Raw genomic sequence first — 24,409 nt, forward strand, 5'->3', positions numbered from 1 at the left:
CAGTACCTGTATCTCGGTAGGAAGTTAAATATTTCAAACATCAAATAATTCCAATGTAAAGGTATGGACCTTTAAATACTGAGCTTTGAAAGGAATGTGGTCATGCAACCTGAGTCCAGTGGTATGCAGACGCAACTTCTAAGAGTTTTCCTGACCAGACGCGGTGACTAACACTTGTAATCCCAACAGTTTGGGAGGAGGAGGCGGCTGGATCACTTGACGTCAGGAGTTCGAATCCAGCCTGGCCAACGTGATGAAACCCCGTCTCTACTAAAAATACAAAACAATTAGCCAGGCTTAGTGGCGCCCGTCTGTAATCCCAGCTAGTTGGGAGGCTGAGGCAAGAGAACTACTTTAACCCGGGGGGTGAAGGTTGCAGTGAGCCGAGATCTCTCCACTGCACTCCAGCCTGGGTGACAGATAAATACTCTGTCTCAAAAAAGAAATGAAAAGAAAAATGTAAATATAAGAATGACAGTAATAGATCTCTTCCACAAATATGCTGGGACAACTCACTGGATATTCACATGAAAAAGAATAATGTTGGATCCCTATCTCACACAATCAAAAATTTTATTTAAAAAAATTTAAAAAAGAGAGAGAGAGAGACGAGGAAGGGAGCGCTGCAGGAGGAGGTGTTACTTTGTCTCCCAGGCTAACTTGAAGCCCCCAGGTTCAGCTATCCTCCCGCCGCTGCTTTCTGAGTAGCTGGAACCTCAGGCTTTCGGCCCTGTGCCCGCATCTCTGCTGGGTTTAAGCAGCAGGTGGTGACCTCACTCCTTCCTGGCCTGAGCACTCGGTTCCGCATCCCAGGCGGTGGCCCTAGGGAAGTCTCTGAAGCTGAGCATAGGGTGGACTCTCCTTTCCCAGTGAACGGAGAATAGAAAGGGAGAGGATTTCTATTCTATTATTTGGGCCGTCAGCCTGAAATCGTTACGCTCCACCCAGGCAGGGCTTTGCATTTCACATTCTAGTTTGCATCCCCGTTTCAGACAATTACAGGGCTTTTGAATCATGCCTCAGCCTTCCTGGCCGGTCCCGCCTCCAAAGCTCGAAAAACAGAGGCGCTGGGAGCGAGGTTGAGAGGCGCACAGGTCCCGCCCGGGCCCCGCCCTCTGCTAACTCTGAAGGACGAGGTCTCTCCGCCTCGCGCCCCGCCCCTACCTCGCCCAGGCCCCGCCCACCTCCTCGTGGGTCCCGCCCAGGCCTGGCTTCTGTCCTGCGCGCGCAGATTTACGCAAACCCGGAAGCGGATCGCGTGGAGTGACGGTCCCACCGCAGCGGTGAGTTTTGCTCTGTGTTAAGTCTGCGTGTCGTAGGTCCCCGGCGCTTCTGTACCTGGGCCCTGGGGTCCCCATAGACCTGGAAATTCTCACCCGTCTTCATTCACCCACAGCAAATTTAGACGTCCCCGTGAGAGTCCAGGCGTTGCTTCCTTTTGGGTTTAAAGTCGCCCTGAGGATGGTCCCTTCGCGGGTCTTTCTCTTACAGGGCGGTGTATACACTTCCCATTGCGTAGTTTTTCTGCTCAAAACCTTTTTCTGACTCCTCCCGACCCGGACTTTTTAAAGTCCTTACGGCAAGGCGGATTCCCGCCCTTGGCGCCTCCCAGCCTTGTCTTAAGGCGCCGTCGCCCCCCACCTCCCTCCTCGTTCCGGGCCCTTATGCTCCCCAGGTCTCCCCACCGCCGTCACCGCTTACCCTGAGCCCGTAGGGGAGGTGCCCGGGGCTGTCCTATGACACCGGGTGTTCTTGCCTGCCCAGCCCAGCCCCTGGAAAATGCGCTTCTCCGGGATGCAGGCGTCTTACTGCAGAGCCCCCTGTGATTGTGTGGGCCAACAGGATCAGGAGACTGAGAGAGAGCAGTAGAAAACCTGAGACAGAGAGAAGAAGAATGAGAAAGACCATAACAGATGGCAAAGTAGAGGATGGGTGAGGGATGTGCCAAAAGAGCAAAAATAAAAAAAGAAAAGAAAAAAAAAAAGAAAGCAGGAGGAGCAGATCCCAGGGAAAAAGAAAAGAAAACAAGAGCTAGAGAGAGAAGGGGAGAATGAGAGATATGTACAGAATTAGGGAGGGAAGCACAGTAATGAAGACAGAGGAGCTGGGCGCAGTGGCTCATGCCTGTAATCCCAGCAGTTTAGGAGACTGAGGCAAGGGGATTGCTTGAGTACAGGAGTTCGAGGCCAGCCCGGCCAACATAGTGAGAACCCCATCTCTGCCAAAAGAAAAAAAAAATTAACCGGGCGTGATGGTGCACACCTGTAATCCCAGCTACTCTGGAGGCTGAGGCAGGAGGATTACTTGAGCCCAGGAGGTCCAGGCTTCAGTGAACTGAGATCATGCCACTGCACTCCAGCCTGGTCAACAGAGCGGGACCCTGTCTCAAAAGATTAAAAGGGGTGGGGGACTTTGGGTTCAGATGAATGGGTGAGTTCATTGGATATGATTAGTTGTGACAGGTTGACTTCTCTGTATATAATCTAGTAACTTAAAACTTGTTTAAATTATACAGATGAGATTGAGAATTTTAAAATTCCTATCTCTAAGGCATGTACATTCTATAAATCTTGGCATCAGAGGTCAGCTTCCACTTGGAATCCCTATTCAGCCAGAGGGTAGTAACTTAATTCAATTGTGAGACACTCTCTTCCCTTTTCCCATGGTGGGGTAGGGGCAGTGAAATGGGAGAATCACTTTCTGTTATTATGTAATAGTTTTAATTTAATTAATATATATTTTGAGACAGAGTCTGGCTCTGTCCCCCAGGCTGGAGTGCAGTGGTGTGATCTCCTCTAACTGCAGCCTCGACCTCCTAGACTCAAGCAATCCTCCTGCCTCAGCCTCCTGAGTAGCTGGGACCACAGGCATGAGCCACCAAACCCGGCTAGGTTTTTTTTTTGTTTGTTTTTGTTTTTTTTTTTTTTGGCAGAAATGGGATTTCACTGTGTTTCCCAGGTTGGTCTCAATTCTGGCCTCAAAGGATCATCTGGCCTTGGCCTCCCAAATTACTGGGATTACAGGTGGGATTACAGAGAGGAGCCACCGTGCCTGGCCTACGTAGTCGTTGTTTGTTTGTTTGAGATGGAATCTCACTCTTGTCCAGGATGGAGTGCAATGGCACAATCTCGGCTCACCGCAATTTCCACTTCCCAGGTTCAGACGATTCTCCTGCCTCAGCCTCCCGAGTAGCTGGGATTACAGGTATGAGCCACCACGTCCAGCAAATTTTGTGTTTTTAGTAGAGACGGGGTTTCTTCATACTGGTCATGCTGGTCTCAAACTCCCAACCTCAGATGATCTACCCGCCTTGGCCCCCCAAATGCTGGGATTACAGGCATGAGCCACCATGCCTAGCCCATAGTACTTTTTAAAAGAGCAGTGGCTCATGCCTGTAATCCCAGCACTTTGGGAGGCCGAGGCGGGTGGATCACAAGGATCACAAGGTCAGGAGTTTGAGACCAGCCTGACCAACACGGTGAAATCCCTTTGCTCCTAAAAATTTAAAAATTAGTTGGGTGTGGTGGCACGCGCCTGTAATTCCAGCTACTTAGGAGGCTGAGGCAGGAGAATCACTTGAACCTGGGAGGCGGAGGTTGCAGTGAGCCAAGATTGGACCATCAAAGCTGGGCGTGGTGGCTCATGCCTGTAATCACAGCGCTTTGGGAGCCAATCACCGAAGGTCAGTAGTTCACGACCGTTCTGGCCAACATGGTGAAACCCCGTCTCTGGTAAAAATACTAAAAAACTAAGCCGGACGTGGTGGCGTGCACCTGTAGTTCCAGCTGCTCAGGAGGCTGAGACAGGAGAATCACACGGTCTTGGGAGGTAGAGGTTGCAGTGAATCGAAACGATACCACTGCCCTGCAGTCTTGGGGGCAGAGCGAGTCTTCATCTCAGAAAAACAAAGAAACAGCAACAACAAAAAATGAAGGCAAAAGGGACATTGAAAATGCTTTTGTTCTCATTGTGTAACATATTTTCTTTCTGGTTCCTCTTCATTTCTTTCTTTTTTTTTTTTTTGCAGTTTTACTTTGAGATAAATCTTGGTTTTAAATATTTCTTTTTTAATCCATAATCACTTCTGAAAGATGCCTTTGTGGCATCCTATAACCAGCTCACATCGTTCCTTTCTGTACGTGTGTATGGTCCAGTTATTTTCCCGTTGACATCTGAATTTGTTCCTTTTTTTTTTTTGTTTGTTTTTTTTTTTGAGACGGAATCTCGCTCTGTCACCCAGGCTGGAGTGCAGTGGCCAGATCTCAGCTCACTGCAAGCTCCGCCTCCTGGGTTTACGCCATTCTCCTGCCTCAGCCTCCCGAGTAGCTGAGACTACAGGCGCCCGCCACCTCGCCCGGCTAAGTTTTTGTATTTTTAGTAGAGACGGGGTTTCACTGTGTTAGCCAGGATGGTCTCGATCTCCTGACCTCGTGATCCACCCGTCTCGGCCTCCCAAAGTGCTGGGATTACAGGCTTGAGCCACCGCGCCCGGCCTTGTTCCATTTTTTAAAAAACAATTTCAAAATAGTTTCTGTTTGAAATTAGTTGTGTCCGATCAGATCGAAGTCTGCATGCTTTCTAGTCTTTATTATTTATTGGAAACCTTTACCATCAAAATGGAATTTAACCAGTTAGTCTATTTTTCAGTTTTCTTTCCTTATGTCATTTGTTAAAATCTTGAGCTGTGAGCTATTAAGTGCATGTTTCCCTCAAGGCACTTCTGGTCCATTTGGACAAACGTTGAAAGCCCAGCTCCTCACTGTGGCTCCACAGCCCTGTGTCCAGGGCCTCTGCCAGTGTCCAGCCTCCTCCTCGGAGCTTGCCTCCATCTCCTGACTCCCTCTGCCCCAGGCATATTGCTTTTCTCTTTTCCCAAACACTAAAACCCTTCCTGTCTCAGGTTGCTGTCCGTGCTCTTACCCTGTGTCCCTAAATGATCACAGCCCTGTCCCTTTCTCCTCTTTCAGGTCTAGGCTGAGAGCTGTCTCCCATGCCCTCCCACCGCCATCTGAAGTTCCCTCTGCCTGTCAGTCTCTATCATGTTACTCAGATTTTATTATCTGTGCATCAGTCACATCAGAAACACCCTTCTTATTTTATTTTATGTTTTTTGAGACAGTCTCACTCCACCGTGCAGGCTGTGAGTGCAGTCTCGTGACCTTCTCTCCCTGGAACCTCTATCTCCTGGGGTCAAGCGATTCTTCTGCCTCACCCTTGCAAGCAGCTGAAATTAAATGTGTGTGCCACCACACCCGGCTAATTTTTGTATTTTAATTTTAATTTAATTTAATTTAATTTTACTTTTGAGTCTTAACCTATCTCCCAGGCTGGAGTGCAGTGGCGTAATCATGGTTCACTGCAACCTCCACCTCCTAAGTTAAAGCAGTTCCCCTGCCTCAGCCTCCTGAGTAGCCCGGATTTACAGACTCCCACCAAGCCCAGCTACTTTGTGTATTTTTTTTTTTTTTTTCTTTTGAGACGGAGTCTCGCTGTGCCGCCCAGGCTGGAGTGCAGTGGCCGGATCTCTGCTCACTGCAAGCTCCGCCTCCCGGGTTCACGCCATTCTCCTGCCTCAGCCTTCCGAGTAGCTGGGACTACAGGCGCCCGCCACCGCGCCCGGCTAGTTTTTTGTATTTTTTAGTAGAGACGGGGTTTCACCATGTTAGCCAGGATGGTCTCGATCTCCTGACCTCGTGATCCGCCCGTCTCGGCCTCCCAAAGTGCTGGGATTACAGGCTTGAGCCACCGCGCCCGGCTACTTTGTGTATTTTTAGTAGAGATGGAGTTTCACCATGTTGGTCAGGCTGGTCTCAAACTCCTGACCTCAAGTGATCCACCTGCCTTGGCCTCCCAGAGTGCTAGGGTTACAGGCATGAGCCACCACGCCCACCCCAACTTTTGTGTTTTTAGTAGAGACAGGGTTTCACCATGTTGGCCAGGCTGGTCTCAAACTCATGACCTTAGGTCATGAGTCTGCCTAGGCCTACCAGTGTGCTGGGATTACAGGCAAGAGCCGCCGTGCCCGCCCGGAGATGCCGTTCTGCTTGGATTATTTTGAGTGTTTTGTGTCTCCCTTTGTTGGAGGATGCACATTTCCCATCTTGGCCACAGGACAACTGCAGCACCTACTAAAAAAAAAAAAAAGAAAAGAAAAGAAATGAGCCAGGCATGGCAGTGTGCATCAGTAATCCCAGCTACTTGGGAGACTGAGGCAGGAGAATGGCTTGAACCCGGGAGGCAGAGCTTGCAGTGAGCGGAGATCGCGCCATTGCACTTCAGTGCAGTGACAGAGCAAGACTCCATCTCTATATAAATAAATAAATTTGCTATACTGAAAATGTGGAGCACAAATACGTTTTCCACAAAGAGGGAACACTGGTTCCTGGGAAGGAAGTTTGAGGGTTACAGCCCTGGTCATGGCTGGAAGACTCAGGAACTGGAGGAAGGAAAAGCTGTATTTATCCTCACAGGATGCTCCTGTGCTCAGCAGTTGGTAAGACGGATGGGCTGAGCTATTGCAGTGACATTTAGAAAAGTTTTTCTCTCCACCCAGCACACACCGTCACCCACCCTATACACAGTCCTCCCTTTCCCATTGTCTTCTCAAGGATGGCAAAGTTGGTGCTTCCCCAGGTGGGTGTCTGAGGGAGGGGAGTGGTTTCTCTGTGCCTGTCCTTGACCCCCTCCCTCAAGTCTTCCACCTTCCTGTCCGCTGGTCTATTCTGGCGCTCATTGCCTGCAATTCTATCAGTTTGCACCATCCCAAGACCCAACTAAGACCCGAGGATTTGTGTCTGGGAATATTTAAGCCAATGTCATTGCCAACTAAGAAGTCTTAGACCCCAGGAATTTTTCTTCATTGAGAGTCTGGGCAGCAAGGAAGCCGCTCCTCTTTCTGCAGAGTTTAGGTCAACCAGGACCCTGACACAGAGATCCCAGAGAGGACATACTAGTATCGCTCATTCTCATTCACTCACTCACTCAGTAGCTATGGAGCTCCAGTGTACGCCAGGGGACGCAAATAGAGGTGCTGTCTGTGCCAGGGATCAAAATGGCAAACCAGCAGACTGTAATTTCCTGCTTTCTCCAGCTTATTTTTCGTTTTTATTTATTTGAGCCGGAGTCTCACTCTGCCACCCAGGCTGAAGTGCAGTGGCACGATCTCGGCTCACGGCAACCTCTGTCCTCTGGGTTCAAGCGATTCTCATGTGTCAGCCTCCCAGGTAGCTGGAACTACAGGCATGCACCACCATGCCTGGCTAATTTTTTATTCATTTATTTTGAGACAGAGTTTTGATATTGTATCCCAGGCTGGAGTGCAGTGCCATGATCTCGGCTCACCGCAACCTCCGCCTCCCGAGTTTAAGCGGTTCTCATGCCTCAGTCTCCTGAGCAGCAGGGATTACAGGCATGTGCCACCACGCCCAGCTAATTTTTGTATTTTTGGTAGAGACAGGATATCACCATGTTGGTCAGGCTGGTGTTGAACTCCTGACCTCGTGATACACCTGCCTCAGCTTCCCAAAGTGTTGGGATTACAGGCATGAGTCACTGCACCTGGCCTCATTTTTGTATTTTTAGTAGAGATAGGGTTTCACCGTGTTGGCCAGGCTGGTTTTGAACTTCTGACCTCAAGTGATCTGTCCACTTTGGCCTCCCAATGTGCTGGGATTACAGGTGTGAGTCACTGTGCCTGGCCTCATCTCATGGCTTTAAACTTTACCCCCATGGCCCCGTGGCCCCTGCAGACCTCTCCCCTGAACGCTACAGTCCTGTGTCCAGTTGACTTCTTACCTCTCTGCTGGGAGGATGAACAGGCATCTCCACCTTCACGTGTCCAAAGGTGACCTCCCGAACTTCTGTAAATGCATTCCCCTGTGCTCCTGCCCTTCTCAGATGAGGTGACCATGTGCTTCCCAGGATATCACTAAAATCTCAACATGCTTTTAAAACGTAAAGGATAATTACATTATTTGTAAGGGTTTTAATTTGTGATATAAGGAAAAAATTACAAGTTTACTCAAAATGGGTGAAGAAATTCATCATTTTAAAAATTCTTTGGAGTTGTGGGAGGAAAATGTTAGAAGACCTCGTCCCTGCCGGATCTATGCCCCCAGGACCTCTCTGACCTCATCTCTTTCCTGTGTCCTCCCCCCTCCCTCTGCTTCAGCCACACAGCCGTCTTTCCTCTTCCTGGGCCGAGGTCGCTCCTGCCTCAAGGCCTTCATGGGGGCTGTCCCTCTGCTGGAACTCGCTGGCCCCTCAGCTGCAGGTGCAAACACCCCTCCTTCCCCAGGTTTCTGTTCTGATATCACCTGCTCAGTGCTGACTTCTGTGACCCACCTCCCATTTAACACTCCAGCCGCACCCTCACCCCCTCCTCTGGTCCCTATTGGCTGCTCTGCATGCTTCTTTTCGTTTTTTCACCTTCCACTGCCTGTAGCAGTTTATCGTCCCTGGTGCGGTGGGCAACAGAGGGGACCGTATGTTCTCAGGGTGAGGTCTCCTTTGTATGTGTGGTTGTGTTACAGGGAGGGGGATGTGTTGATTCTGAACAATAAACAACATATTTTTAACTTTCAGGATTGGCTTCTAAAGACTCTTGGTCCATGAGGAAGAAACCCGGAAGAGGAAGAGGAAAGCAGAGGAGTCAGGGATGGCTCTTCCTCAGGTGAGATGATATTTCGGTGGATTGTTCTGTCTCCTTCCTTTCAGAAACGCTGGGCCTTGGAGTTGGGAATCTTCTCTGAGTCTGAAGCGTCCTGCCTGACAGGTTTGCTCACCCTCACCCATGTCTTCCCTCAGTCCCTCTCATCTCGCTTAGATTCCATCTCTCGTGACCCAGTGGCATGAACTTGGGAAGAGGCTGCACTGGGCATGGGCCTGGGAAGGGCTCACACCAGACATGGATGGAGATGGGGTGAGGGTCCCGTGGTGTCAGTGCTGTTGGGCAGCAGGGATTGTTCAGGGGCCACATCTGGATGCTCTGTCACCTCTCTGTGGACCAGTATTAGAGCAGCTGCCAATGGAAGTCACGTATTCATGTGCACAACATACATGGTAAATTCTAGAAAAGGAGACCAATAAGGGGAAAATATTTTCTGCCTGATTTTATACTACATTTTTAGGTAATCGAGTGAGTTACTGTGTTTCTGACTCCAAAAATCTTACTAATTAGAATGGAAAGTTCATACACAGAAATAAATGATACAAGGTGTTTTATTCCAACATTATTTTAAGAATATGAAATCAACATAAATAATAGGAGATTCATTAATCCATTCGTAGCACATTAAGCTCATGGACACTGTGGTGTTACTGTGGAGAGGCTTGTGAAACAGCTGTTTTCAGTAAAAACGGTTATAATTTTTCTCAAATATGGGAGCAGTACTTTTTTATCCTAGAGGATGGAGCCATATTCTCATTCCACCTATTATTATTATTATATTATTATAATATTTTAAATATACAAAGTCTTGCTCTGTTGCCCAGGCTGAAGTGCAGTGGCATGATCGTGGCTCACGGCAACCTCCACTTCCCGGGTTCAAGAGATTCTCCTGCCTCAGCCTCCCGAGTAGCTGGAATTATAGGCATGCGCCACCACACCCAGCTAATTTTGTTGCATTTTTTATTAGTGACAGGGTATCACCATGTTGGCCAGGCTGGTCTCAAACTCCTGACGTCAGGTGATCTGCCCGCCTCAGCCTCCCAGAGTGCTGGGATTACAGGCACGAGCCGTGCCCAGCCCCACCAATTATTATTAAATATATATTTTTATATTTAAACATCAAATGATGTATATATTTGTTTTGTGGTAACACTCCAAGCAAAGCTGCAGCTTAGACCCTTTGCCATAAAGCATCTCCTCTCCCTGTCACGTCCTCCACCCTCCTTCCAGCCTCACTGTGGAGCCGCTACTGCCAGTTCTGTGCCATGTGTCAGAGCAAATCTCATACACGTGTATTTCTGCATCATTATGAGACTTTAGAAAAAATTCCGCGGTAAATTTTAAAAAATTATTTTTATATTTATGTTTTTACTTTAGGTTTGTGGCTACATGTGAAGGTTTGTTACACAGGTAAACTAGTGTCATTGGGGTTTGTTTTACAGATTATTTCGTCACTCTGGTGTTAGGTCCCGTATCCAATAGTTATTTTTTATTTATTTTTTTGAGACTGAGTTTTGCTCTTGTTGCCCAGGCTGGAGTATAATAGCATGATCTCGGCTCACTGCAACCTCTGCCTCCCAGGTTCAGGCAATTCTCCTGCCTCAGCCTCCTAAGTAGGTGAAATTACAGGTGTCTGCCACCACTCCTGGCTAGCTTTTGTATTTTTACTAGAGACAGGGTTTCACCATGTTGGCCAGGCTGGTCTTGAACTCCTGACCTCAGGTTTTCCACCCGCCTCGGCCTCCCAAAGTGCTGGGATTACAAGCATAATCCACTGCGCCCAGCCCCCAAGAGTTATTTTTTTCTGCTCCTCTTCTTCTTCCCGCCCTCCACCCTCAAGTAGACCTCAGTGTCTGTTGTTTTCTTCTTTGTGTTCCAGGAAATATTTTAGTTTCATATTTGATTCTGCTGGTTGTGAATTTACATGTTGTCATGTTAGTAAACATGGCTAGCTTGCTCTTTGGCATCTGCATTGGAAACTGGCTCCTTTGCGATTTTTCTCTGTGTAAAGAGTGCCGTAGTGGCTGCCTCTGCGCACACCTGCATTCCTACACATATCTGAACATTCCTCCAGGTCAGGCAGGTGAAAGGTGATTGCTTCTTCTAGGATGGGGCATTTCCTGTTTTCTTAGATCTGACAAGATTCCTCCCTGCCCCCAACTGCCAGTGTATCCTCTTCTACCAAGATGTGATTCCTCTTAAGTTAAACAAAACTTGCTACTTTTTATATTTCTAAAATCTTTCTCTATATGCACACCCACCTACACAAGTATACACACACACACATATATACATACATATATACACACAAAAATATATATTTTTTGAACATCTTTTATTTTTTGAAAATCTGGGGGAAATGGCAGATCCTTTGTATTAACATCTAGTTTCTTGTGAATCTGTGTAGGTTTTATTATTTTGTGGACATATATATATAAAATGTATTTTCATACTTTGAGTAATTGAGTTTTCATGTATTTTCTTCTATTTTGAGACTGGGTCTCACTGTGTTGCCCCGGCTGGAGCACAGTGGCACGATCTTAGCTCACTGCAACTTCCACTATCAGGCTCAAGCCATCCTTCTACCTCAGGCTCCCAAGTAGCTGGAACCACAGGTGCCTTACACCATGCCCGGCTAATTTTTTTTTTTTTTTTTTTTTTTTTGAGATGAAGTCTCTGTTGCCCAGGCTGGAGTGCAGTGGCGTGTTTTCGGATCATTGCAACCTCTGCCTCCCAGGATCAAGCAATTCTCCTGCCTCAGCCTCCCTGGTAGCTGGGATAACAGGCATGTGCCACTGTGCCAGGCCGGATTTTAGCTTCTGATTCTGATCTTCCACTGTGGACGTTGTCATCTCTGAAGACATCACTCATACCCTGTCTCATCTAGATCCTGAATGTCACTTGCATTGTCAATAAACGTTTCTGGGCTGGGCACGGTGGATCACACCTGTAATCCTAGCACTTTGAGAGGCTGAGGCAGGCGGATCATGAAGTCAGGAGTTTGAGACCAAACTGGCCAATATGGTGAAACCCCATTTCTACTAAAAATACAAAAATTAGCTAAGAGTAGTGGTGCGCACCAGGAATCCCAGCTACTCAGGAGACTGAGGCAGGAGAATCACTTGATCCTGGGAGGTGGAGGTTGTGGTGAACTGAGATGGCACGTTTGCATTGCAGCCTGGGTAACAGAGCAAGACTCTGTCTCAAAAAGAAAAAAAAGTTTCTAACATTTCTATAAGGAGAAACCTGCATTGATTTTTATTTTATTATATATATATTTTTTCTTTTGAGATGGAGTTTCACTCTTGTTGCCCAGGCTGGAGTGCAGTGGCGCAATCTCGGCTCACCATAACCTCCACCTCCCTGCTTCAAGTGATTCTCCTTCCTCAGCCTCCCAAGTAGCTGGGATTACAGGCATGCACCACAACGCCTGGATACTTTTTGTATTTTTTCTTTTTTTAGTAGTGACAGGGTTTCTCCATGTTGGTCAGGCAGGTCTTAAACTCCCGACCTCAAATGATCTGCCTGCCTCAGCCTCCGAAAATGCTGAAATTACAAGCATGAGCCACTGTGCCTGGCTCCTGTATTGATTTCTTTTGTATTATCCACAAACATCAGAAATTCATACTGAGAGGGTATTGTGACTTCTTTAAAAGGTATAATAAGGCCAGGTGTGGTGGCTCATGCCTCTAATCCCAGCACTTTGCAAGGCCGAGGCAGGTGGATCACGAGATCAGGAGTTCGAGATCAGCCTGATCAACATGATGAAACTACGTCTCTACTAAAAATACAAAAATTAGCCAGGTGTGGTGGCGCCTGCCTGTAATTCCAGCTACTCATGAGGCTGAGGCAAGAAAATTGCTTGAATCTGGGAGGCGGAGGTTGCCGTGAGCTGAGATTGTGCCACTGCACTCCGGCCTGGGCAACAGAGCGAGACTCTATCTCAGGAAAAAAAAAAGAAGTATAATAAAACACAACTCAGAAGACATCATGTGGTGAAACATCCCTCACTTGGATTTGTCAGAACATTCACTACAATTAAATCCATGCTTTCCCCTCTCTCGTCTTCTCATTTTCGGTAAAGATAAGAACTCGTCCCAGAACCATTTCCTTAAAATGTGTTTTCATTCCAGGGTCTACTGACATTCAGGGACGTGGCCATAGAATTCTCTCAGGAGGAGTGGAAATGCCTGGACCCTGCTCAGAGGACTTTATACAGAGACGTGATGTTGGAGAATTATAGGAACCTGGTTTCCCTGGGTGAGGATAACTTCCCTGCTGGGGATGTGCCCTTGTGTATCTTTGTATTTTCTCTTTTTTTTAGATACAGCGTCTTGCTCTGTTCCCCAGGGTGGAGTGTAATGGTGTGATCAGGGCTCGCTGCAATCTTGAATTCCTGGGCTCAAGTGATTGTCCCACCCCAGCCTCCCCCAGTAGCTGGTACAAGTGCATGCCACCATGCCAGGCTACTTTTTTAGTATTTTTTTGTTTTGTAGTTGTTGTTTTTGTTTTTGTTTACAGACATGGTCTTGCTGTGTTGTTGAAGTTGGTCTTGATATCCTGGGCTCAACACATCCTCCTCGGCCTCCTGAGTCGCTGGGGTTACAGGCGCCAACCCCCATAACTAATTATTGGTTTTTATTTTTTAAATTTTAGCGTATGTGTGTCCTTAGGGCTAATATGAGTCTTCTGTGGACAACATGTAGTTGGTTCCTGTTGATTGAGCCAGTCTTTGCCTTCTAAGTGCAGAGTTAAATATTTACATTTGAAGTATTCCTGATGGAGAAGACCTTACCATTGCATTTCTGTTACATATTATCTGTATTTCTTGTAGGTTTGTTTTTATTCTTCATTTCTCGTTTATTACTTTTTGTGTTTAATTGCTTTTTTATGTAGACATGTTTGACTCCCTTCTTATTGAACTTTGTTTGTTTGTTTATGATGGAGTCTCACTCTGTCGCCAAAGCGTCACTGCTGTGTGCGATGTTGGCTCACTGCAGCTGGCTTCACTTCTCGGGCTCAAAAAATTCTTGTGCCCCAGTGGCACAAGAGTGCCACTATAATCCCAGCACTCTGGGAGGCCGAGGCGGGCAAATCACCTGAGGTCAGGAGTTCAAAACCAGTCTGGCTAGCATGGCGAAATTCCATCTCTACTAAAAATACAAAAATTACTCAGACACGATGGTGGGTGCCTGTAATCCCAGTTACTCAGGAGGCTGATGCAGGAGAGTCACTTGAACCCAGGAGGCGGAGGTTGCAGTGACCCAAGATCATGCTACTGCACTTCTGCCTGAGCGACAGAGTGAGACTCTGTCTCAAAAAAAAATTTTCATAACCTGTGAAAACTACTCTTTCTCCTCTAGAACTCTTTGTTATTTATGTTAGAATTATTTTGTGTATGTTGCATTTTCAGTATCACATAGGTACAGTGTTTTCTCATGCTGTTTTCTTCTAAATCATAGAAAGTTGAATTATGAAGAGAAGGTACACTTATACAAGTTTCTGTATCTGTCCTTTTATTTGGTTATTTACTTATTTATTTATTTATGAGACGAAGTTTTGTTCTGTTGCCCAGGCTGGAGTGCAATGGCACAATCTCGGGTCACTGCAACCTCTGACTTCCGGGTTTAAGTGATTCTCCTGCCTCAGTTTTCTGAGTAGCTGGGATTACAGGCATGTGCCACCACGCCCGGCTAATTTTGTATTTTTAGTAGAGACAAGGTTTCTCCTTGTTGGTCAGACTGGTCTCGAACTTCCGCCCTCAGGTGGTGATCCATCTGCCTTGGCCTCCTAAAGTGCTGGGATTACAGATGTGAACCCCTGCATCCAGCCTATCTGTCTTTTTATTTACCTTTACTGGAGAACTTTATGTATATTTGTGGGTGGGAGTTACTCTTTAGACTTCCTTCATTTCTGTCTTTTTTCTTTTTTTTTTTTTTTTTTTTGAGACGGAGTCTCACTGTGTCTCCCAGGCTGGAGTGCAGTGGCGCGATCTCGGCTCACTGCAAGCTCCGCCCCCCGGGTTCACGCCATTCTCCCGCCTCAGCCTCCCGAGTAGCTGGGACTACAGGCGCCCGCTACCGCGCCCGGCTAGGTTTTTGTATTTTTTTTAGTAGAGACGGGGTTTCACCATGTTAGCCAGGATAGTCTCGATCTCCTGACCTTGTGATCCACCCGCCTCGGCCTCCCAAAGTGCTGGGATTACAGGCTTGAGCCACCGCGCCCGGCCTTCTTTCTTTTTTCTTTTCTTTTTTTTTTTTTTTTTTTTGAGACTGAGTCTCTGTCTGTTGCCCAGGCTGGAGTGCAGTGGCTCGATCTTCGCTAACTCCACCCTCTGCCTCCCAGGTTCAAGTGATTCTGCTGCCTCAGTCTCCCAAGCAGCTGGGACTACGGGCACGTGCCACCACATCCAGCGAATTTTTTTTTTTTTTTTTTTTCTGTAGAGATGGGGTTTCACCGTGTTAGCCAGGAAGGTGCCGAAAGGATGCTGCTGATCTCCTGACCTCGTGATCCTCCTGCCTCAGCCTCCCAAAGTGCTGGGATTACAGGCATGAGCCACCGTGCCTAGCCAGCCTCAAAGTTTTTAAAACATGTTATTGTTTTCAGATTGGCTTCATGTATTGCAAGATTTACAGTACAGACGCTAAAATTCCTTTGTTTAATCAGATTTGCCAGTCTTCGGTGATGTTGATGATGAGATGCTCCTTTTCTTGTCTCAGTCATTTCAGTGTCCTCTCAGAAATAGCTTAGACTGGCCAGCCGAGGTGGCTCACGCCTCTACTCCCAGCAGTTTGGGAGGCCTAGGTGAGTGGATCGCTTGAAGTCAGGAGTTTGAGACCAGTCTGACCAACATGGTGAAACATCAACTCTCCTAAATACAAAGTGGGGTGACTCACGCCTGTGATCCCAGCTCTTTGGGATGCTGAGATGGGTGGATCACCTGAGTTCAGGAGTTTGAGACCAGCCTGGCCAACATGGTGAAACCCCGTCTCCACTAAAAATACAAACATTTTCTGGGCATGGTGGCGGGCACCTGTTATCCCAAGTACTTGGGAGGCTGAGGCAGGAGAATCACTTGAACCCGGGAGGTAGAGGTTGCAGTGAGCTGACATTGTGCCACTGCACGCCAGCCCGGGTGACACAGTGAGACTCCGGGCTGAGGTGGGAGAATCTCTTGAGGCAGGAGAATCGTGCCACTACACTCCAGCCTGGGTGATAGAGCGTGACTTGGTCTCAAAAGCAAACAAAAAAGGAAATAGCTTAAACTGGGAGGTTTACAGCATAGACATTTATTTCTCATGAGTTTGGAAAGTGGGAAATCCAGGAGCAAGGTGCCAGCCAAATTGGTTCCTGGTGACGGCCTTCTTCGTGGTTTAGTCCAGCCACCTTCCTGCTGTGTCCTGACATAGTGGAAAGAGGAACAGGGAATGAGCTCTTTAATATCTCTTTTTATTAAATCACTGGTCCTGTTCATGAGTAGTCAACACCCATGACCAAATTCTCTCAAAGGCCCCATCTGCAGGAACACCCTATTAGAGAATAAGAACTCTGAATGTGGCTTTTGTTCAATAAGAACATTCAAACCAGGGAGCCTGCATCATATTGTTTATGGTTTTATTGTGCAATTTGTTTTATACAATGTTTTCTCTGATCCCAGTTTATAAATTTTCCCAGTACACATTCTATGTTTTATATTTTGTGCATAGTGAACTAGATAACTAAGGTCAATGCATATATATAGAATTGCTGTATTGCTTGGCTGTTTCATAAACGTAGTTGTGATATCATTGTTGCACCTTCTGACATTGTTAGTCAATTCTTTTTTTTTTTTTTTTTTGAGATGAAGTCTCACCCTCTCACCCAGGCTGGAGTGCAGTGGTGCAATCTCATCTCACTGCAACCTCTGCCTCCTGGGTTCAAATGATTCTCCTGCCTCAGCCTCCTGAGTAGCTGGGATTACAGGCTCCTGCCACTGTACCCAGCTAATTTTTTTGAATTTTTAGTAGAGTTAGGGTTTCACCATGTTGGCCAGGCTGCTGTTGAACTCCTGACCTCGTGATCCACCTGCCTTGGCCTCCCAAAGTGCTGGGATTACAGGCAAGAGCCACAGCGCCCAGCCAGTAGTCCCTTCTTATTCCTTATAATGCTGTGTATTTTTTTGATCTCATACATCAAAAGGTAGTGATCTTAACATGTATTTCAGTTCTTATGTTGTATGCTGCTGGTAAGTAGAAATTGTGGCTTTTGTTTTTTGTTTGTTTGTTTTGTTTTGTTTTTGTTTTGGGACAGAGTGGCGCAATCTCGGCTAACTGCAAGTTCCACCTCCTGGGTTGACGCCATTCTCCTGCCTCAGCCTCCCGAGTAGCTGGGACTACTGGCACTCGCCACCACACCTGGCTAATTTTTTTTTTTTTTGTATTTTTAGTAGAGATGGAGTTTGACATTGTTAGCTAGGATGGTCTCGATCTCCTGACCTCATGATCTGCGTGCCTCAGCCTCCCAAAGTGTTGGGATTACAGGTGTGAACCCAGCCGTGGTTTTTTTCTTAACAGAGAATTGTTTAGAATTCTGCAGGCTGTATAAATGTACTTATTTGCTTGCTGATTTTATGTGTTACGTTACTTTACTAATTAATTTTTATGACTGTACATAAGGCTTTTTGGTACGTGTTATGCAATATAACTGACACACTCCACTCGTTAGTGTCACAAAGTGCCGCCTGGCGCTGTGGCTCACGCCTGTAAAGGAGTTTGGGAGGCTCAGGTGGGTGAACTGCTTGAGTCAAAAGTTCGAGGCCAGCCTGTCCAACATGGTGAAACCCCATCTCTCCTAAAAATACAATAATTGGCCAAGCATGGTGGCGCATGCCTTTAATCCCAGGTACTCAGGAGGCTGAGGCAGGAGAATGGCTTGAGCCCAGTAGGCAGAGGTTGCAGTGAGACGAGATTGGGCCATTGCACTCCAGCCTGTTGTGACAGAGTGAGACTTCATCTCCAAAATATAAAAATACAAACAATTTTTTTAAATGTCACAACATGCCTTTTCTGCATGAATAAAAGTAATTTTATAACAGTTGTTCAGAAAAATATTGTATTAGCTTTTTTTTTTTTTTTTTTTTTGAGGTGGACTCTCACTTTGTCACCCAGGCTGAAGCACAGTGGTGCGATCTCAGCTCACTGCAACCTCTGCCTCTTGGACTCAAGCAATTCTTGTGCCTCAGCCTCCTGAGTAGCTGGGAGTACAGGCATGGGCCACCACACCTGGCTTAATTTTGTAATGTTTTCTTATCTTCTCAGTGCTATGACTATTTGACAATACAGAATTTTCATTGATTTTGGTTATCCTTATATGAGCTTGTTGTGGATTATTTTCCGATATAGTATATTGTGTGGTCCTTTAGCATTTATTTGTATATAGTAAATATGCTGTAAATATGAAGAATATATGCTTTTCTCTTCATTGATGTGACAGTGATATGTTTTTTGCAAACTCTTACACAGTTTAGGGTCACAGTGGAAAAATACTCCTTACTTTAGGCTTATACACGTTTGTGCCCTGTCAGCATTTTGACATGATATTGGAAATAGACTTCCATAGAAATGATTTCAAGCACATGTGATCGCCCTTTATTTATTTAAGAATCTTACCAGGCCGGGCGCAGTGGCTCAAGCCTGTAATCCCAGCACTTTGGGAGGCCGAGACGGGCGGATCACGAGGTCAGGAGATCGAGACCATCCTGGCTAACACGGTGAAACCCCGTCTCTACTAAAAAATACAAAAAACTAGCCGGGCGCGGTGGCGGGCGCCTGTAGTCCCAACTACTCGGGAGGCTGAGGCAGGAGAATGGTGTGAACCCGGGAGGCGGAGCTTGCAGTGAGCTGAGATCCGGCCACTGCACTCCAGCCTGGGTGGCAGAGCGAGACTCCGTCTCAAAAAAAAAAAAAAGAATCTTACCCTTTTGGGTTCCTAAACTTTCAAGATAATGTTTGGGAAGTTTAAAATAAGTATTGCTTTTTGTGTCCTATTTACACATTTCAGTATTATATACCATCTGTACTTAAGTGGAAACCTATTGGTGTTTATATTTTGTAGATATCTCTTCCAAATGCACGATGAAGGAGTTCTCATCAACAGCACAAGGCAATACAGAGGTGATCCACAGAGAGACAATGCAAAGACATGAACGTCATCACATTGGAGATTTTTGCTTCCAGGAAATGGATAAAGATATTCATGATTTTGAGTTTCAGTGGAAAGAAGATGAAAGAAATAGCCATGAAGCACCCATGACAAAAATCAAAGAGTTGACGAGTAGTACAAACCGACAGGATCAAATGCATGCTGGAAACAAACCTATTAAAGATCAGCTTGGATTAAGCTTTCATTTGCATCTGCCTGAACTGCATATATTTCAGCCTGAAGGGAAGATTGGTAATCAAGTTGAGAAGTCTATCAACGATGATTCCTCGGTTTCAACATCCCAAAGAATTGAGAAGTCTATCAACGATGCTTCCTCATTTTCAACAGCCCAAAGAATTTCTTGTAGGCCCAAAACCCATATATCTAATAACTGTGGGAATAATTTCCTGAATTCTTCATTACTCACACAAAAGCAGGAAGTACACATGAGAGAAAAATCTTTCCCATGTAATGAGAGTGGCAAAGCCTTTAATTATAGCTCACTCTTAAGGAAGCATCAGATAATCCCTTTAGGAGTGAAACAGTATAAATGTGATGTGTGTGGCAAGGTCTTTAATCAAAAGCGATACCTTGCATGTCATCGTAGATGTCACACTGGCGAGAAACCTTACAAGTGTAATGATTGTGGCAAGACCTTCAGTCAGGAATTAACCCTTACATGCCATCGTAGACTTCACACTGGAGAGAAACATTACAGGTGCAGTGAGTGTGGCAAAACCTTCAGTCGAAATTCAGCCCTTGTAATTCATAAGGCAGTTCATACTGGAGAGAAATCTTACAGGTGTAATGAATGTGGCAAGACCTTCAGTCAAACATCATACCTTGTATACCATCGTAGACTTCATACTGGAGAGAAACCTTACAAATGTGAAGAATGTGACAAAGCTTTCAGTTTCAAATCAAACCTTGAAAGACATAGGAAAATTCATACTGGAGAGAAGCCGTACAAGTGTAATGAATGCAGCAGGACCTTTAGTCGGAAGTCATCCCTTACACGCCATCGTAGACTTCATACTGGAGAGAAACCTTACAAGTGTAATGAGTGTGGCAAGACCTTCAGTCAGATGTCATCCCTTGTATACCACCGTAGACTTCATACTGGAGAGAAACCTTACAAATGTGAAGAATGTGATGAAGCTTTCAGTTTCAAATCAAACCTTGAAAGACATAAGAGAATTCATACTGGAGAAAAACCTTACAAGTGTAATGATTGTGGCAAGACCTTCAGTCAGACGTCATCCCTTGTATACCATCGTAGACTTCATACTGGAGAGAAACCTTACAAATGTGAAGAATGTGATGAAGCTTTCAGTTTCAAATCAAACCTTGAAAGACATAGGATAATTCATACTGGAGAGAAACTTTACAAGTGTAATGAATGTGGCAAGACCTTTAGTCGGAAGTCATCCCTTACACGCCATCGTAGACTTCATACTGGAGAAAAACCTTACAAGTGTAATGAGTGTGGCAAAGCCTTCCGTGGGCAGTCAGCACTTATTTACCATCAAGCAATCCATGGTATAGGGAAACTTTACAAATGTAATGATTGTCACCAGGTCTTTAGTAATGCTACAACTATTGCAAATCATTGGAGAATCCATAATGAAGAGAGATCTTACAAGTGTAATAGATGTGGCAAATTTTTCAGACATCGTTCATACCTTGCAGTTCATTGGCGAACTCATAGTGGAGAGAAACCTTACAAATGTGAAGAATGTGACGAAGCTTTTAGTTTCAAATCAAACCTTCAAAGACATAGGAGAATTCATACTGGAGAGAAACCTTACAGGTGTAATGAATGTGGCAAGACCTTTAGTCGGAAGTCATACCTTACATGCCATCGTAGACTTCATACTGGAGAGAAACCTTACAAGTGTAATGAGTGTGGCAAGACCTTCGGTCGAACTTCAGCCCTTGTAATTCATAAGGCAATTCATACTGGAGAGAAACCTTACAAGTGTAATGAGTGTGGCAAGTCCTTCAGTCAGAAGTCATCCCTTACCTGCCATCGTAGACTTCATACTGGAGAGAAACCTTACAAATGTGAAGAATGTGACAAAGTTTTCAGTCGCAAATCAAGCCTTGAAAAACACAGGAGAATTCATACTGGAGAGAAACCATACAAATGTAAGGTTTGTGACAAAGCTTTTGGGCGTGATTCACACCTGGCACAACATACTAGAATTCACACTGGAGAGAAACCTTACAAGTGTAATGAATGTGGCAAGACCTTCCGTCACAATTCAGCCCTTGTAATTCATAAGGCAATTCATAGTGGAGAGAAACCTTACAAGTGTAATGAATGTGGTAAGACCTTCCGTCACAATTCAGCCCTTGAAATTCATAAGGCAATTCACACTGGAGAGAAACCTTACAAGTGTAGTGAATGTGGCAAGGTTTTTAATCGAAAAGCAAACCTTGCACGTCATCATAGACTTCATACTGGAGAGAAACCTTACAAGTGTAATAAATGTGGTAAGGTTTTTAATCAACAAGCACACCTTGCATGTCATCATAGAATTCATACTGGAGAGAAACCTTACAAGTGTAATGAGTGTGGCAAAACCTTCCGTCACAATTCAGTCCTCGTAATTCATAAGACAATTCATACTGGAGAGAAACCTTACAAGTGTAATGAATGTGGTAAGGTTTTTAATCGAAAAGCAAAGCTTGCACGTCATCATAGAATTCATACTGGAGAGAAGCATTAGAAATGTGAAGCATGTGACAAAGTTTACAGTTGCAAATCAAGTCTCAAAAGACAGGAGAATTCATACTGGAGAGAAAGCTTACAAATGTAAGAGTTTGTGACAAGGATTTTGGGCATGATTCACAGCTGACACAACATACTAGAATTCACATTGGAGAGAAACCGTACAAGTGTAATGAGTGTGGCAAAGCTTTTGGTGGGTAGTCAACACTTACCATCAGGAAATCCATGGTGTAGGGAAACTTTACTAATGCAATGATTGTCACAAAGTCTTCAGTAACACTACAACCATTGCAAATCATTGGAGAATCCGTAATGAAGAGAGATTTTAAAAGTGTGATAAATGTGGCAAATTTTTCAGACATTGTTCATACCTTGCAGTTCATCGGCAAACTCATACAGTAGAGAAACCTTACAAATGTCATGATTGTGGCAAGGTCTTCAGTCAAGCTTCATCTTACGCAAAACAAGAATTCATACAGGATAGAAACCTCAGAAGTGTGATGATTGTGGCAAAGCCTTTACTTCACGTTCACACCTCATTAGACATCAGAGAATCCATACGGGAGAGGTATCTTTACAAATGTCATAAGTGTGGCAAGGTCTTCAGTTCGAGGTCACTCCTTGAGGAACATCAGAAAATTCATTTTTGAGATGATTGTTCCAAATGCAATGAGTATAGCAAACCATCATGCATTAATTGGCATTAGAGTCAATTCAGCATTGACTGGAGTTTGAGTTGACTTAACATTGAGTTCAAGCATTAATTGACATTGAAGTGTTTATGTTTAGAAGATTGGGCCAGGCAGGGTGGCTCACGCCTGTAATCCCAGCACTTTGGAAGGACAAGGCAGATAGATCACTTGAGGTCAGCAGTTTGAGACCAGACTGGCCAACAGATGTGAGTCACTTTTCCCAGCCTGTTTTTTTGTTTCTTTAAGAAAAACTGAGGGATTTTTGTGGGTATGTGTTGAAAATCACATTTGTTTGAATAATCATTTAACAATATTAATACTTCCAATCCATCAATATGGGTTATATGTCTATTTAGTTTTTTTGATCAATGTAGATTTCAAGGTACAAGCTTCTCACCTTAATTCAATTTATTTGTAAGTATTTCTTGCTTTAAGTTTCATAGCAAATTGAAGTGTGTTCATAAGTTTCTTTTAACATTATTTATTATTAATGTAAGGAAATTCAACTAATTTTGGGTGATGATTTTTTGTATTCTGCAAATACACTGAATGGGTTTATTAGTATCAGTAAAATCTTGGTTGAGTCTTTGTGATTTTCTTTCTTTCTTTTTTTTTTTTTTTGAGACAGTCTTGCTCTGTTACCCAGGCTGGAGTGCGTTGGCATGATCTCGGCTCACTGCAATTGCCGCCTCCCTGAGTCAAGTGAATCTCCTACCTCAACCTCCTGAGTAGCTGGGACTACAGGCCCATGCCACCATGCCTGGCTAATTTTTGTATTTTTAGTAGAGATGCAGTTTCCCCATGTTGGCAAGGATGGTCTCAGTCTCCTGACCTCATGATCCACCCTCCTTGGCCTCCCAAATTGCTGAGATTACAGTCATGAGCCACCGTGCCCAGCATTTTTTTTTTTTTTTTTTTTTTTTGCTTTTATTTTTTTGAGAGGGAGTGTCGCTTTTGTCACCCGGACTGGAGTGCAGATCTTGGCTCACCGCAACCTCCACCTTTCAGGTTTAAGTGATTCTCCTGCCTCAGCCTACCGACTAACTGAGATTACAGGTGCCTGCCACCATGCCCACATAATTTTTTTGTATTTTTAGTAGAGACGGGGTTTCACCATGTTGACCTGGTTTGTCTTGAACTACTGAGACTTCAGGTGATCTACCCCCCTCAGCTTCCCAAAGTGCTGGTATTACAGGTGTGAGCCACTGCACCCAGCCAGTGATTTTCTATATAGAATATCATATCACCTACAAAGAAATAATTTTTTTTGTGTGTGTGTGACAGTGTCTCACTCTGTCACCAGGCTAGAGTGCTGTGGCATGATCTTTACTCACTGCAACCTCTGCCTCCTGCATCCAAGCAATTCTGTCTCAGCCTCCTGAGTAGCTGGGACTGCAGGCAAATGTCGCCACACCTGGCTAATTTATTTACTTTTTTATTTTAGTAGAGACGGGGTTTCACCATGTTGGCCCAGATGGTGGGCCAATATGGTGTTTTGAAGAGAACTTGAAGAGAATCTCCTATGTTAGATCTCCTAACTTCATTATCCGCCTGCCTTGAACTCCCAAATTGCAGAGATTACAGGTGTGAGCCATGAGCCCGGCCCCAACAAATATAATTTTACTTCTTTCTTTCTAATTTGGATGAGTTTTATTTCGTTTGCTCTGTCTAGGACAGCCAGTATTTATTGAATATAAGGGATGAGAGCATTCTTGCATCATGTGAGATCCTACAGGAAAAGCATTCCATTTTCCTTTATTGGTTATTTCAGCTGTGGTCATTTCCTGGATGGTCTTTACATTTTTGAGGTAAAACTCTACCTATATTGTTTAGGATTTTTACGAAGAATGAATATTGAATTTTGTGAAATGCTTTTTATCTGTCATTCTGTGCAAGTGTGTATCCCATTGATTTGAGTATGTTGAACCATCCTTGCATCCCATGAATAAGTAGCACTTGAATATTTACAATCCCTTTTTTTTTTTTTTTTTTTTGAGACGGAGTCTTGCTCTGTCGCCCAGGCTGGAGTGCCATGGCCGGATCTCAGCTCACTGCAAGCTCCGCCTCCCAGGTTCACGCCATTCTCCCGCCTCAGCCTCCCGAGTAGCTGGGACTACAGGCGCCCACCACCTCGCC

General features: G+C 45.1%; 1 protein-coding gene across 3 annotated transcripts; it reads left to right on the plus strand.

Moving 5' to 3' along the window:
- Window positions 1-1,239: 1,239 nt before the first annotated feature.
- Window positions 1,240-22,553, plus strand: LOC112612616 (zinc finger protein 845). 3 transcript variants are annotated; one of them, XM_025367358.1, is made up of 5 exons: window positions 1,240-1,283; window positions 8,584-8,671; window positions 12,802-12,928; window positions 18,761-22,015; window positions 22,181-22,537. In XM_025367358.1, exons 2-4 carry the CDS (start codon window positions 8,657-8,659, stop codon window positions 21,577-21,579), a joined length of 2,961 nt encoding a protein of 986 aa, XP_025223143.1. In that variant the 5' UTR covers window positions 1,240-1,283; window positions 8,584-8,656; the 3' UTR covers window positions 21,580-22,015; window positions 22,181-22,537. The 3 variants fall into 3 exon arrangements, with proteins under 3 accessions (XP_025223143.1, XP_025223142.1, XP_025223144.1); XM_025367359.1 differs by lacking the exon at window positions 1,240-1,283 and having other exon boundaries at window positions 8,609-8,671; window positions 18,761-19,565; window positions 20,658-21,574; window positions 22,070-22,553; XM_025367357.1 differs by lacking the exon at window positions 1,240-1,283 and having other exon boundaries at window positions 8,599-8,671; window positions 18,761-19,481; window positions 19,566-22,521.
- Window positions 22,554-24,409: the final 1,856 nt, after the last annotated feature.

This window comes from Theropithecus gelada, chromosome 19, assembly GCF_003255815.1.
Source record: "Theropithecus gelada isolate Dixy chromosome 19, Tgel_1.0, whole genome shotgun sequence".
NCBI classification, from domain to species: domain Eukaryota; kingdom Metazoa; phylum Chordata; class Mammalia; order Primates; family Cercopithecidae; genus Theropithecus; species Theropithecus gelada.